The sequence below is a fragment of the Lytechinus pictus genome, chromosome 7 (genome assembly GCF_037042905.1).
Source record: "Lytechinus pictus isolate F3 Inbred chromosome 7, Lp3.0, whole genome shotgun sequence".
NCBI classification, from domain to species: Eukaryota; Metazoa; Echinodermata; class Echinoidea; order Temnopleuroida; family Toxopneustidae; genus Lytechinus; species Lytechinus pictus.
In genome coordinates this window covers 11,938,776-11,953,000 of record NC_087251.1, presented here as the reverse complement: position 1 = coordinate 11,953,000, position 14,225 = coordinate 11,938,776, and the positions used below count along the sequence as shown (strand labels likewise).

Sequence of the window (14,225 nt, the reverse complement as noted above, 5' to 3'; positions counted from 1 at the left end):
CCATTGATCAACTAATGTACATACGTAGGCCTATATTTTTTTAAACATTAAAGTTGTGGTAAAAATCATAAATTGAATTTAAAAACAATCTAACAAAACGACCACCAAAGTTATTTTATATAAGAATACAGATTACGAACCAAAAGATTCAGAATTTTTCAATCATAACTAAAATAAGCATGTTATTTTATAAATCTAACCATGTAAGGTTATCAGTAACTGTTTTTCCCGATTTCAGAATACTGCATTATCAGTTAATTTTCCTTATTTCACAACTTTAAATGTTGAATGAGTACAGTACTAAATTGCACAATTCAAGAGTTAAAGAAATCGTTTCCTCTCTATTCTGTAGCAATATGTACTGATTAGACAACCAAATCTATAAATTCATACTACAAAACACTTTCACATATATGCTTAAATATGGATCAATATCTCATTTTCCATAACCTGTAACTTTGATAGAATTCTTATATCACAATATACTCCTCAAGCATAAATGTCATTGAAAAAATCATATGTCCTTGAATTTTCAGGTGTCTTCAATTTTTTTATTTGGGGGGGTGGAATTAAAAAAAAAATTATTCATTGAAATATTAATTCTGTATGTTTATGTTTATTCAATTTCCAGGAACAGCCATTTATAGCGACATGACAAAAATAAAAGTTCAACAGAAACTTAACAATATACATCTAACACAAACAACAAGAAATGGTTGGGGTTACCTACAAAAATATTTATGTTTACAGGCTCTCCTCATGTGTTGTGTAACTATACTGACCTATTTGTTCCAATGAATCAAGTCCAAATGGAACTGAAATTGGCTTGTTAGGATCTACAGATATAGTCTTCAAGCTGTCAAGAAAAAGAAAATACATATATATATGAAATATTAGAGAAAAAGCACAACTAATCATTAAAGTACTATGCTCTTTAATCCTGATGAGGCAAATCAGAGAATGTCAAAGATTACATTATAATATACCTTATGCATATGATGTTATATCATAGCGCCCTCCCTCAAAGGATATAGGAATACAGAGTTGTCAGAGGTGCAACAGCTGCAGATCACAAACGCATGCAAGGCAATGGCTCAAGCCTCTAAGATGGCGACACAATGACATCAATGCATGTCTATTAATTAATTAAAAAGTACTATAGAATTAGAGAATGCATTATAATTTATGGACAGGGGGTTGTTCACTGAAGGCAGACAAGGGGGTACTTCTCATACAAGGAGAAGCTCATACAACCTCACCTAACAAGTTTGACTAAAAACTTTGACAGGGGATATGTGTCCCCCTTCCTTGATCTACATGTATGCCTGAATGTTAACCCAAGTACTATCATGGTATACCTGAGAGTTGTTGAGAAGGCTAGATGACTGACAAGGTTTTTGGTTCTAGACATCAGACCATCCGTCTTGTTACTTGAAAACTGTAAAGTGAAACAAATACAAGGATTATGAACCTCTCTTCATTTTTTATCTGTCCTGTGATGCATTCATAGATCTCCAATCCTCTCTATATCCCCTTCCTCCATTTATCATTTTATTTCCCCCTTTTCTCTTTACCTCTGTCCTTCATCCCTACCACGTCATATTTCCTTAATGTCCTCTTCTTTACACCTTGACTGGTTCTGTAGTAATCTATCATTTATCAATTAGTCTATTTCTCATTATTTTCTCATCAAACTCTGATTACCATTTTCTATCTATTTCCTATTTTTATTCATGTAGTCAGGTATATTCTTTCCAAAATATTTCAATTGATTCCTCTTTGCAATATATTTTAACTAACTTTCTTTAAACTTCATCAGAAGTCCACTGATTTCAATAGAGCAGTAAAAAAGATAAAAATAATCCTAATAAGGACATTGAACTAGGTCACATGACAGGATGGAATTGATAAGCGACCTGGATATGACACTCAAATATGGTATATTATATTATTTAGCATTCCTTCCTTGTAAATTACATTGAAATATACACCTAAGCTATATGTACATGTAGCAAGATGAAACTTATATCCTTGGTTTGAAATTCTTAATCTAATTAAACAGGTGTAAAACATAATTATGTCAATTATCATTCATAAACGACCGTTAAATAATTGGTAAACAAATTTTAATGTCAATGCAATATACGACTGCTCCCACATTATGAGCAAATGAACTTCCAAATGAAAATGAATGTCATGAATTTGAGAGTCAACCATTGCTTTCAATTTTATCTCATTGATCCAGGGGACCAGGGGAGCGTTTCATCAACATTTTCATCCGACAAGTTGTCAGATCTGACATCTTTCCTTGAATTAGATTGGCTGAGAAGCACAGTTACTATGGTTACTGTCGGAAAAATGGAACTTGTCGGATAAAACGTCCGACAAGTCCTTTCATGAAACGCTCCCCAGGAATATTGCTTTTATTTCCTTTGAAAAATAAAAAGAGAATTTCTAATTTTGTACAAGCACATATGAATAAGTATTGATAACAAGTGGAACGCCTCTGGCAGTCTCGCCTGCATTACGCAATTTAACATAGCAGCAGTGCTAACTTTGAAAACTACTATAAAATAATCATTCACAAAAACACCTTTCATATAATGATATAATACCACGTTCATTGACCATAGATGACATTTGAACGGTGACTTAAGACTTGTCAACTTCACCCATGTCCACATTTCATTCATTCTCTATCCATAAACTTTCAAAGTTATGATGGCACTTCAACAATTACCCCAACATGGCCTAAGTTTATTGACCTTAACTGACCTTTGACTTGGTTTTGTGACCTGAAACTCACAGGGGATGTTCAGTGAAGCTTGATTACTCTTATATCCCAAGTTTTATGAACTAGATCCATAAACTTTCAGAGTTAGGATGGTAATTCAACAAATACCCCCAACACGGCCAAAGTTCATTGACCTTTAATGACCTTTGACCATGGTCATGTGACCTGAAACTCGTACAGGATGTTCAGTGATACTTGATTACTCTTATGTCCAAGTTTTATGAACTAGATCCATAAACTTTCAGAGTTAGGATGGTAATTTAACATATACGCCCAACACGGCCAAAGTTCATTGACCTTAAATGACCATTGACCATGGTCATGTGACCTGAAACTCACACAGGATATTCAGTGGTACTTGATTAACCTAATGTCCAAGTTTCATGAACTAAATCCATAAATTTTCAAAGTTATGATGGTAATTCAACAAATACCCCCAACTTGGCCAAAGTTCATTGACCCTAAATGACCTTTGACCTTGGTCATGTGACCTGAAACTCAGGCAGGATGTTCACTAATACTTGATTAACCTTATGTCCAAGTTTCATGGACTAGATCCATAAATTTTCAAAGTTATGATAGTAATTCAACAAATGCCCCCAACTTGACCAAAGTTCATTGACCCTAAATGACCTTTGACCTTGGTCACGTGACCTGAAACTCGAGCAGGATGTTCACTAATACTTGATTAACCTTATGCCCAAGTTTCATGAACTAGGTCCATATACTTTTTAAGTTATGATGTCATTTCAAAAACTTAACCTTCGGTTAAGGTTTTGAAAATAATTTTCCCAACATGGTCTAAGTTCATTGACCCTAAATGACCTTTGACCTTGGTCATGTGACCTGAAACTCAGGCAGGATGTTCAGTAATACTTGATTAACCTTATGTCCAAGTTTCATGAACTAGGTTCATATACTTTCTAAGTTATGATGTCATTTCAAAAACTTAAAGGAGAATGAAACCCTTGAAACCAGCTCAATCCATATCAAAGAGAAAAATCCAAGAAACATATTGTTGAAAGTTTGAGGAAGATTGAATGAATAATAAGAAAGTTATGAGCATTTGAATATTGAGATCACTAATGCCATGTAGATCCTCCCATTGGCAATGCGACCAAGATCTGTGATGTCACACACGTACAACTCCCTCATTACTTTAGTACTTATTTCACTTATATTCTCACTTTTATAGAGTCTATCACAAGGTGAGGTGTTATCTTTATGAGAGGACAAGTACAGAGGTTTCACAACATTATATCATTGATGAATCGTTTGTCATATGATTAGAATGAGCAAAAAGAGATGTTTTGGGGTATATTTTCAGTGTCCAAAAGGGGAGAGTTGTTCATCTGTGACATCATAGATCTTGGTCGCATTGCCAATGGGAGGATCTCCATAGCATTAGTGATCTCGACATTCAAATGCCCATAACTCTTCTATTGCTAGTCCTATTTCACTCAAACTTTTGTTGATCATATTCTTTGATTTTTCTACTTTCACAAAAGCTAACTTGCTCCAAGAGTTTCATTCTCCTTTAACCTTAGGTTAAGATTTGATGTTGACGCCGCCGCCGTCGCCGTCGGAAAAGCGGCGCCTATAGTCTCGCTCTGCTATGCAGGCGAGACAATAAAATTGATAAGATCTGAACATTCCTTTTAAACTTACCTGAAGAGCTGCTCCATAGTTGTGTGCAATGAAACGTAATGTCTTGGAGATTACTTTTCTCTTCTCGGGGTCAAAGTCCTGTTTATAAACACAATAAATTTCTTCATTAATTTGCCATTTTCACCTTTTTCTTAAGGCAGTATCTGTGCTACTAATACTGAATTTCTGAAAAATATACATTTTCCTGTTCTGGAAAACTATGTTCAAACATTTGTTTCATTAAACAAAATCATATATAAAGCAGTTTTATTTTTTTGTGCTACATACATTTATCATGCACTATACTGTGTAAATACCTGTATCATATTCTAAACCTTTGATTAAATATTTGTTGCCCACTTTAAAACAAATCTAATTGAATTATAAGAATTCAAGTCACTGATCTGAATAAGTACAACATGTATCTATATCATTACCTGATATCTTACTACCCTGGGGCCCATTTCATAAAGCTGTTCGTAAGTTAAGAGCGACTGGTGATCCTTTCTTGTGGTAAATGATGTTCACCATTATATGTCGGTGATTATTTAGCCCGTAAGGTTCACCAGTCGTTCTTAAAGTCGCTCTTAACTTACGAACAGCTTTATGAAACACCCACCTGTTCTATGTATCTGTAGACCTCTAAAAAAAGGAGACAAGAAAATGAATATACAGGTAAATTACCATAGTGGAGAGGTTTTCTACAGCACTTCTTCATAACGAACCACATATAGAAGAGAATTTAAAATATGATCATTGTAGACAGGTAGGTGATCTCTTTGAATATGAATTAACTAAAGAATGCTTAAGAATGGCAACTGAAAATCGGACTCACATATAGGCTTTGTACAACGACAACCCAGTTCAAAATATGGCATTAGGTTAATTGTATGAATCAATTCATCCGTACCTGATACACATCATACTTTGTACCAATAATAACCAAAGGTAATGGGAAAGGATCCAACATATCTCTGTCCTGTAAAGATAAATGGAGAAATAATGAAAAAAAATACCTAAACATCAAAGAAGTAATTTACTTTGCTATTGAAAAGTAACCATTTATACCATTTATAATTTGATATGCTTTCATACTCCAGCTATATAAGTAATCCTTTGCATTTCTTATGCTAAAAGACATACAAAGAAATCGTCTTTTCTGAAAAACAAAATAATCACAACATTCAACTCCATCCAACAACCATTTTTCAAATAGCACTTTTTATAGAGTAAAGGACTGCCATATGATAATACTGTCTGTTTGACAATTACACATGTTAATTTGACCTGTGTTTAATTTGTTCTTCAAACCTTGGTTTACAGACATATCTAGATATTGACAGAATGTGCTTTTCTATCAGATATTGTTCATGGCTAGAAAATATTGCATTTGCAATCATCTAACCCATCAGACGAAAAATATTTATAAACTAGAGCCGACAGTATCGTTAGACATTTTATGTGAATGACAATACAAAGCAAGTCCCTCGCAGTAAAAAAAAAATGAATTCATTTAAAACATATTATACATTGGTTAAGCACATATTTTCAATCAATAACCCAATCTGAAATTAAAGTGTTTCATTAGATATATTTCTATAGAATTGAAAACAAAAATTTACTACATTTTTTAAATTTTATTTTGAAAATGTAATGATTGAAATAATCCTTCGGCAGTGATCCAGATTCTACTTACAGGGTGATCAACTCCTATCCTCTTCCATGCCCTCTCTTTGATCTTATCCTGTATACTAGGGTCGTTCCTGGATGCTTTTGAGATGACCTGTTCCACCCTATCTAAGGCACTCTTGATGAGTGTTTCCATAGTGTGCCATAGTTCATAAGGCTGTGATAGGTCCATTACTACCATCACTGATGATGACCTAAGATCAAAATCGTAACCATGTGTCAATTCATTTTTTATTTGATTCAATTGGGGTGCTATTGTGACAAAAATGGATACATGATACAAGTCCACACTTCTACAATCATATTTACAAGGTCAAATATAATTGATTTTTTTAATTATGATAATTATCAATGAACTTTAAATGCAAAGGATACCACATATGACAGACAAATCAAGTCTGAAATATATCAAATTGTGTGTATTAATTGAAGTAATTGAATGAATTTTTGAGAAAATCTCTGGAAAAACAAACTTTTCCATGACAATATGTGTTTCCCTGCATGTTCAGCTCACAGATTTATTCACATGACCTGATAATGGGAAGAGGAAAGTAATCATAATCAGGAATCATGCCTTTTTCATAAACAGTAGAAAGTATCCTCCTCCTCTTCTCCTTCCTTTCTAATACAGTCTGTTGTTAACATAGTATCATACATCCCTTTTAACAATCACTGACAGAGGTTTACTTTGTCCCTATTATAATACAAAATGCAAAAGAGGGAAAATCTAAACTAAATATTGAACTTACATGATTGTATCCTCTGTCAATGGAATCTCTGTTAATTGTGACAGGAATGTACCTCCACCTAACTCCCAGATATGACAAATATCTTTCACCTAGATAAAATAGAACAGTAACCATGATGAATTAATAAGTGCAATAACTGAGAGAGCTAAATCATATGTCACGAAAAGTAGCAAATAATGATGATACTAATAATAGTCTGCTCTCATAATATGTTACTTGAATCCTTGTCATCATATTTTGGCTTGACCACCTTACAATAAAAAATTAGAATTCTTTATTTAACGTGAATTACAGCTCATTTTTCAGAAGGTTCATTATTCTGAAGGTTCAACTACTCTGAACATCCTGGGTATGTGCACGTTTTGGAATAACTCACCTTAGGTATAACAAGTGCATACCTTTCATGTTACATGATATGAACAAGAGTACTCTCCCATTACTCAAAAGTATGATCAATCTCCTGTTCTTTTGATGAAAAAAAAATCATCAAAAAATATATGCAAAATTTATTTATTTGGTTGGTATTAATTTTTTTTTAATTGTCTATTGTATCATTATATTATTGCTCAAAATAACCTACTAACTGTTTTACTGAAAAGGCATTCACAAATTCAATTAGTTTTTTTCTAACAAAATTACAATGCATTTGGCATCATTAAAAAGCAGATCAGACATGAATAATTAATCAAATTTATTAGGAAGTATTACAATTTGCATTTAATCATAAAACTAAAAGTAATAATCAAGACTGAAGATGCTTCCTGCCCAAGGCATTAAAATAAAATACAACAAAATTACGAAATTGTGAGGTGTGGACTTAGATTAGGTGAAAGAAATATAAAAGAATGAGTTTGATAATGTATAAACATGTGCATCATGTAAATCAAAATAAAGAAAATAAATTGTGCATTCAAATAAAATTACCAAGTATTAACAAAGGCCTATCAATAAGTTAATTTTCTAAATCATATCATCAGATTATTACAAATAATAGTTTATAATACCTTTAACTGAGCAAATATATTCACTCAATTGTGCAAATGATCAAATAGTTTAAGGAAAGATTTTGAAAAGTATGGGCATTTTGGCCTGCACCAAATCCAAGTTACGTGGGAAGTTACAAATTAATGCAAAGTTTTGAGCACTGATCACCTCTTTCAGATGGTGATGTTAAAGGTCGGTCCCAAACATTGATAAACGTCTGACAAAACTCTAAAATGTATTGCTTGGTTGACTGTGGGTATTTCTTCTTTTTCTCTCCATGTCTCTCATTATTTCTGGATTCTGGGGGACGCTTTATTTTTTATTTTTTAATTACATTTTCAAATTCTCGTGTGAAATGAATAAAGGAAGCACTGAAACATTTTATGAGATCATTTCCCTTTTTTTGTTTTGCTTTTTAAATTCTGGTTCAAAAATCAAGAACATCCTCATGTAAAGTTTAGTATTGTGCCTTGTAACACTAAAATGTACAATCATAATTTGTTAGTTTACTGAATAAAATATTTTTAAAAATGTATAGAAAATACTGATCATATGTTACAGGACCCTGATTAGAAAGAATAATACTCTGCATCATTTCTAGAGCCAAGTTCCATGAAACCTTGTTATCAATATCTACTTACAATCTCTTTTATATGCAAGTACAATAGCTCCATTCGATTGACCAAAAGCAAATTTGTTACAGAATTCTATCATTTTCTTTGTTAAACAAGACTTTGCTTCTTTCTTTTAATTTTTCACCTCATGACATCAATCATTTTAAATTGATTAGAGAAGTGATTCATATCCCCTCGGCAAGTACAGTCCTAAAACATATCCTTATCCCTTGTCCTACTTAAGTACATGTACACCACTAGAAAGTAGAAAAAGAGCAAACTCATTCAGTCAAGAAAATATCAGACTACTTAGGGGAAAGACCTATAAAGTGTACTGACATTCTGACAATATACATGTACATAATAATCATTTCATCCCAATGTGCATAAAAGATTTTTCTCAATCTTATGCTGAATTCCAGCAGTACTATTAAAAAAAATTAACTTCCAAAATTTATGAATGCTAGTAGTTTTTCTACTCTCACAAAAAAAAATTGTCAGTGTTATTTTTTCATTCAATGTCATTTTGTGGCATGTAGCATTCTGTAAAATCTTCAAATTCCACCAAAATGCTAAATCTAAATTTTTAAATAAGCTGACTAATTATTCAAGATGGTCAATGTAAAGAATTACTCCTCTTTCAAAGCAAAGAAATCATGAACTGACTTAGAATGCTAAAAGTTTTCAAGTAAATTGATCCAAATAAAAAATCACTGTTAAGAAAAATAATACAAACTGTTAACTTTCACTTTCAAGTGCATAAATCTTGTTCACTGTAGTATTTTGCAATGTGTTCCAGTTTGAAAATAATGTGGTTTGAATATGAACATGCTACAGTTTATAAAATGGGAATACATTAAGTGGCATGAAGGCAGGCATAAAACAAAACATGCTGGATACATGCACATCGACAATATTATTCTACATACATCTACATACATGTATGTCTAACAAGCATGCAATATCTCTAAGTATTATCACTATCACTAAACTAATAAATCATGCAATGGCCCATGTCAAAGAAAACTAGCAGATGCAGGGTAGTATAAAAACATTTGGGCATAATAGAAAAAAAAAGTTCTAGCAAACATAATAAAATGACTTGAAAACTTATTTACAGGCATTTTCGTTTTGTGTAAAATCAGAAAAAAAAATGATAGATGAAAGTTTCTATTTAAAAAAAAAACAAAGTCATTCTTTTAAGTTGAGCAAAAAATTCAAAACTTATTCTTGACTTGGGTGAACTCCTTCAGCCCTGGATTTGCATTGGTGAATTTCAAACGAAGCAGTTTTCCAAGCATGTAAATTACTTTTCCTAAAAATTGTAAATTTATAAGGAAAACCCAAATTCTAAAGGAAGATCCTGGGGAAAAAAAAATCTGATTTAAGCATTCACTCTTAAGAAATGACAAAATGTTATGATAAAGGAGGCTAAAGATTTTGTGTGAATATAAAGTACATTATTTGGGGAGTATTTGTTGAGTTTATTAAAAGTAAAAAGTTTTTTTTTCAAAAATCTTGGTAAAAACACCTGCTAGATTTTCTGATATGAGCCATTATAAAATATCTAAATCTGTTACCCTGTTTTGTATGGACTGTGGGATGAATCACAAAAAGCCAAGCAAAAATATTGCAAAAATTAAACAAATGTGGAAAGTTTTCAAAATCATTACAAATAAAAACCTATACAATCACAGCAGAATCAAAATATAATGTCAATTGATTTTAATATTAACATACATTTAAAAAAGGGAATATAATTTCAAATAATATCATTTGATGTGAATTAAAATATCAGTTGTTAAAATATTTTTTTAATGTGTAAAATGCGATATAACACTGCATTTGATAGAATGAGCTGAGAAATTACTAAAAGTGCTTTTTTCTTAAACTTTTAAAATATACTCAAGAAGTGACTAAACAAGATATATTCAAGAATTCTTTAGAATCTAAAATTGTATGACATCAAAAGGATAATTTGTGAAAAGTAGAGTGTTTTCAATTTAACAATAATTAAACAAAGAATAATGTGTGTTGTAAAACAGCTTGATAATTGGTGAGAATTAAATATGTGAAGTAAAATTGATATGTGTAATCAGATCTAATGATATGAACAATTAAATAAAAATCATATTGAACAGTTAATAGATCAGTAGAATTGGACTTATGTTAAATGTATGAATAGAATATGGATGAGTTAAATATCACTGAATTATATTTAATTCATTTATAAACCATCAAAATCAGAGGAGTACAATTTGTGTTAAAACATACAAAATGAAACTAGAAAAATTGAACTATCAACCATTTAATTGTAATATTAACTAATACACCAGCACAACATACCATATTGTGACCTTTAGCTCTTCTACCAAATGTGTATTCCAGTGCGATTGTGGGTTTTGGTGCCTCCTCCTTCTCCAAAAACCGGAGAATTATTGATGTCTTTCCCTTGGTAAAATGCACAGAAAGAAAAGATGTAGCTTTGAGTTGACATGAATAAATGTAATCATCATCAGATGTATCTCTTTAATAAATAAAATTGTACAGTGCTAAGATACAATCAAGATTAGTTTCATATTATAGCATATGCCATTTATCATTCATTTTCTGTATTATTGATCTTATTGATGAACTATCTTGATTACAATAAAATTACAATAAATTGGTGAAATTAATGACAATCATTGTTTACGAAATATTTTGTAGAATTTTGTGATAATTGTTTAATTAACTGTTTTACACATTTTCAAGTAATTTTATACATGTATATTGGCCCAAATCAACAAAATTATGTCAAATAAGTCAAATTTATGTTTCCAAAACAAATATGCACATGTCACTGACATTGGTGGCAACATATAGGCCTATTTGATAACTTACTGCATTTTTACTGCCAATAAACAAAATGTGATTCTCTGAGCCCTTTGTTTCGCCACCTGGAATATAAAATTGTATAAAGCAAGAAGAATTGAATCTGAAATCACATAGTATAGGGTAACAGAGCAACTCTATAAGGCAAAAGTGGATCATCATCAGACTTAGCAGCATCATCATCATTACCAACATCACTATCACCTAGTCACCATTGTCACTATCACTATCATCCTCCTCTTTTTCTGATTCCTCATTTCAAGTTTCTCCTTCCTCTTTAACTGTTTACTCTGTAAATTTAATTAAATAACGAAGTATATGATAATTTCAAAATGGAATTCTTGGCCTAAAACAAACTGTCTGTAAGCAACTGGCAACCTTACCCTCATCTTTGGATTCAGAAGCATTCTTCTTTTCAGCTTCAAGAATGGCAATGTCCCAAATTGATTTCTCCACACTGAAATTATACAAGAAATGCAATAATTCAGATAATTTAGACATTAGCCAGATGTGATTGATTTTAAATGGGGATTTCCATGGGAAATTTTTCAAAAGAATAGGTTCTTAGCTAAATTTTGAAAATAATGCCGGTGGTGGTCACGATTTTAAAATGAATTCGTATAGAATCTAATAACATGACTATCCATGTGTCTGTTTGAAATACATGTATGTGCCAAAAGATTCTGGAAGAGATTGTATATTTGCTGAGGAATTAGCAAAATAAGCACAGGATTAAAGGCTAAATAGGGGGTCTTTTTCCAAGCAATAATGATACACTGTTTCTGTTTAGACAGTGTAGTCTGTAATAGGAACTTGTTACAGACTTTCGCATCCACATGTTTGATGCTTTTGATACATGTACTTTCCAAAAGAATGATTAAGTATTAAACAACATAGTTTTATTCACTAAAAAGGGCAAAAAGAGAAAAGATATACTTTGTGACATATCATGTTTTTTTAAAGTAAATATTTGACATGTATATATATATGGTAGGCTCAGCAGGGCTTGAATTAAAATAATCCAAGGCCATAGAAGACCATGGTTGTAGATTAGATTGTCCTCATAGCCATCAATGCCCCTCTCATTGGCCTTGGAAATTTGTTTTCACTTACATACTGTACCTCTGGCCGAGATTTGCTGTGCCTTTACATTTTTTTTTATTTGTGCTGTAATAATATAGATGTGTATCCTATAGGAAGTGGCATTAACCTATTAAATAATGATACAATTATTGCAAGAGTAATACCTTCTTTAACAATCAGGGCTTCTTTGCTAAACAACTAGACACATAGATCTACTTCTTAGCAATACAATGTCAACATGTATTTTATGTTTGGAATTCATTAAAGGGGTACTCCAGACTGAAAGTAATATGATTTGAACAGATTAAGAAAAATGAGACAAAGTTTGATCAAAATCTGACAAGGAATACCAAAGTTATGCCATTTTAAAGAAAAGATCAACATTATTACAGTGAAACAGTTCTACACATGTCTTCATGAATATTTAATGAGCAAACTGATGATGTCATATCCACACTTGTTCTTTGTATTATATGAAATGAAATTGGATTATTCAATTTTTGTTCCTCCAAGGAAATATTGTAATGACAACTGATTAAGTGCATTATATATTGTTGCAGTAATGTATTTCATTACAAGAGAGACAAATCATTCACACATGTATAAAAAATGAAATAATTATGATTTCATATAACATGAGAAAAAGGAAAGTGGGAATGTAACATCATCAGCCCATCTAATGAATATTCATGAAGGCGTGCATTATTATAACTGTTTTCACAATATATTGTTAAACTTTAAAATTCAATTACTTCGTCTTCGCTATTTGTTATCAGATTTTGATGAAATTTTAAGCATTTTGCTAGAATTTACTATACATCTATTTATTCAATCTAGATACAAATATTTCCCTTTAAATTTCAGCATAAATCCCTTTATTGTGTGTAAAGTTAATGGAAGCACAGACATGGCATGGGGCACCATTTTTTTGTTCAATCTGAAAGATAGTCTAACCCAGGTTGGATCTATAGATCTAATTGAGTTGGGGAAGTACAATAAGAAACAAGATGGCGGCGTAAACATCGGGCAAGTCTCTGAGTCTTCCGTCTTTTCACAATATTGTTTCATTTTTTTTGATGAATTCTTGTTTAAAAATAACGAGAGCGTAGAAATGTCGGAAATGAAGTTTTATCCCATGGCCATGTACATGATTAATTAGAGCTAGATCTTTTTTAGAAGGAAAGTAGAAATCTCGGGGGCGAAAGTTTCAGGGTTTTTTGCGGTAGGCCTACACGCAGATGAATAGAAAGGACTCCTGACCCTGGCTTCGTTTAGAGTAAGCCTACGTTAGTAAATGATTTTTACTCTCAAGAAGCCGCCTGGCTAGCAAATACGTGTGAGTCGGCCTAACGTTAGGGCTGGGCTGGTTGCGGGGGCTGGGGCCTGGCCTTGCCCCTGGGGCTGGGCTGGCCTGGAAGCTCCGTCGTGACTCGTGATCGTGCGTAATCGACCAATCGGGCCATAACGCAGCGGAGCTTCCAAAGTTACGATCCCTGAAGTTCGGGGAAGCCTTGCTCCTTGCCGCTGCTCAGTCGACGTCGAGGATCAATTTTTACGTATATAACGATGTGATTCAATCGGGGAAAAAGGTAAAATAATTGCAAATTTTATACTCACGATTTAGGCATCTCTGATTGTTTTTCTCAAGTGAATTCTGGAATAAACAAGATATAAGAAATAAAGAAGTCGGGGGTCAACATAAAAACATCATTTTTCCGAACCGAGATTTCAATTGTTTACAGTCGTCAAGAGGAATTTCTTGGGTGAACATGCGCACTAGTCTATTACTGA

The 14,225-nt window shown here is 32.3% G+C and overlaps 1 protein-coding gene across 1 annotated transcript in view; it reads right to left on the bottom strand.

Annotated features, from left to right (window-relative positions):
• LOC129264952 (cytoplasmic dynein 2 light intermediate chain 1-like) overlaps positions 1-14,219 on the bottom strand; it is an 18,489-nt gene extending 4,270 nt beyond the window's left edge. The window contains exons 1-10 of the mRNA XM_064101944.1: positions 14,052-14,219; positions 11,735-11,808; positions 11,361-11,416; positions 10,824-10,928; positions 6,880-6,968; positions 6,138-6,324; positions 5,352-5,420; positions 4,463-4,540; positions 1,359-1,438; positions 783-856 (exon numbers count right to left, since the gene is read on the bottom strand). Coding sequence (XP_063958014.1) covers positions 783-856; positions 1,359-1,438; positions 4,463-4,540; positions 5,352-5,420; positions 6,138-6,324; positions 6,880-6,968; positions 10,824-10,928; positions 11,361-11,416; positions 11,735-11,808; positions 14,052-14,062 — 823 coding nt within the window. The 5' untranslated portion in view covers positions 14,063-14,219. The remainder of the gene's footprint in view (positions 1-782; positions 857-1,358; positions 1,439-4,462; positions 4,541-5,351; positions 5,421-6,137; positions 6,325-6,879; positions 6,969-10,823; positions 10,929-11,360; positions 11,417-11,734; positions 11,809-14,051) is intronic.
• Between the last annotated feature and the right edge of the window lie 6 nt (positions 14,220-14,225).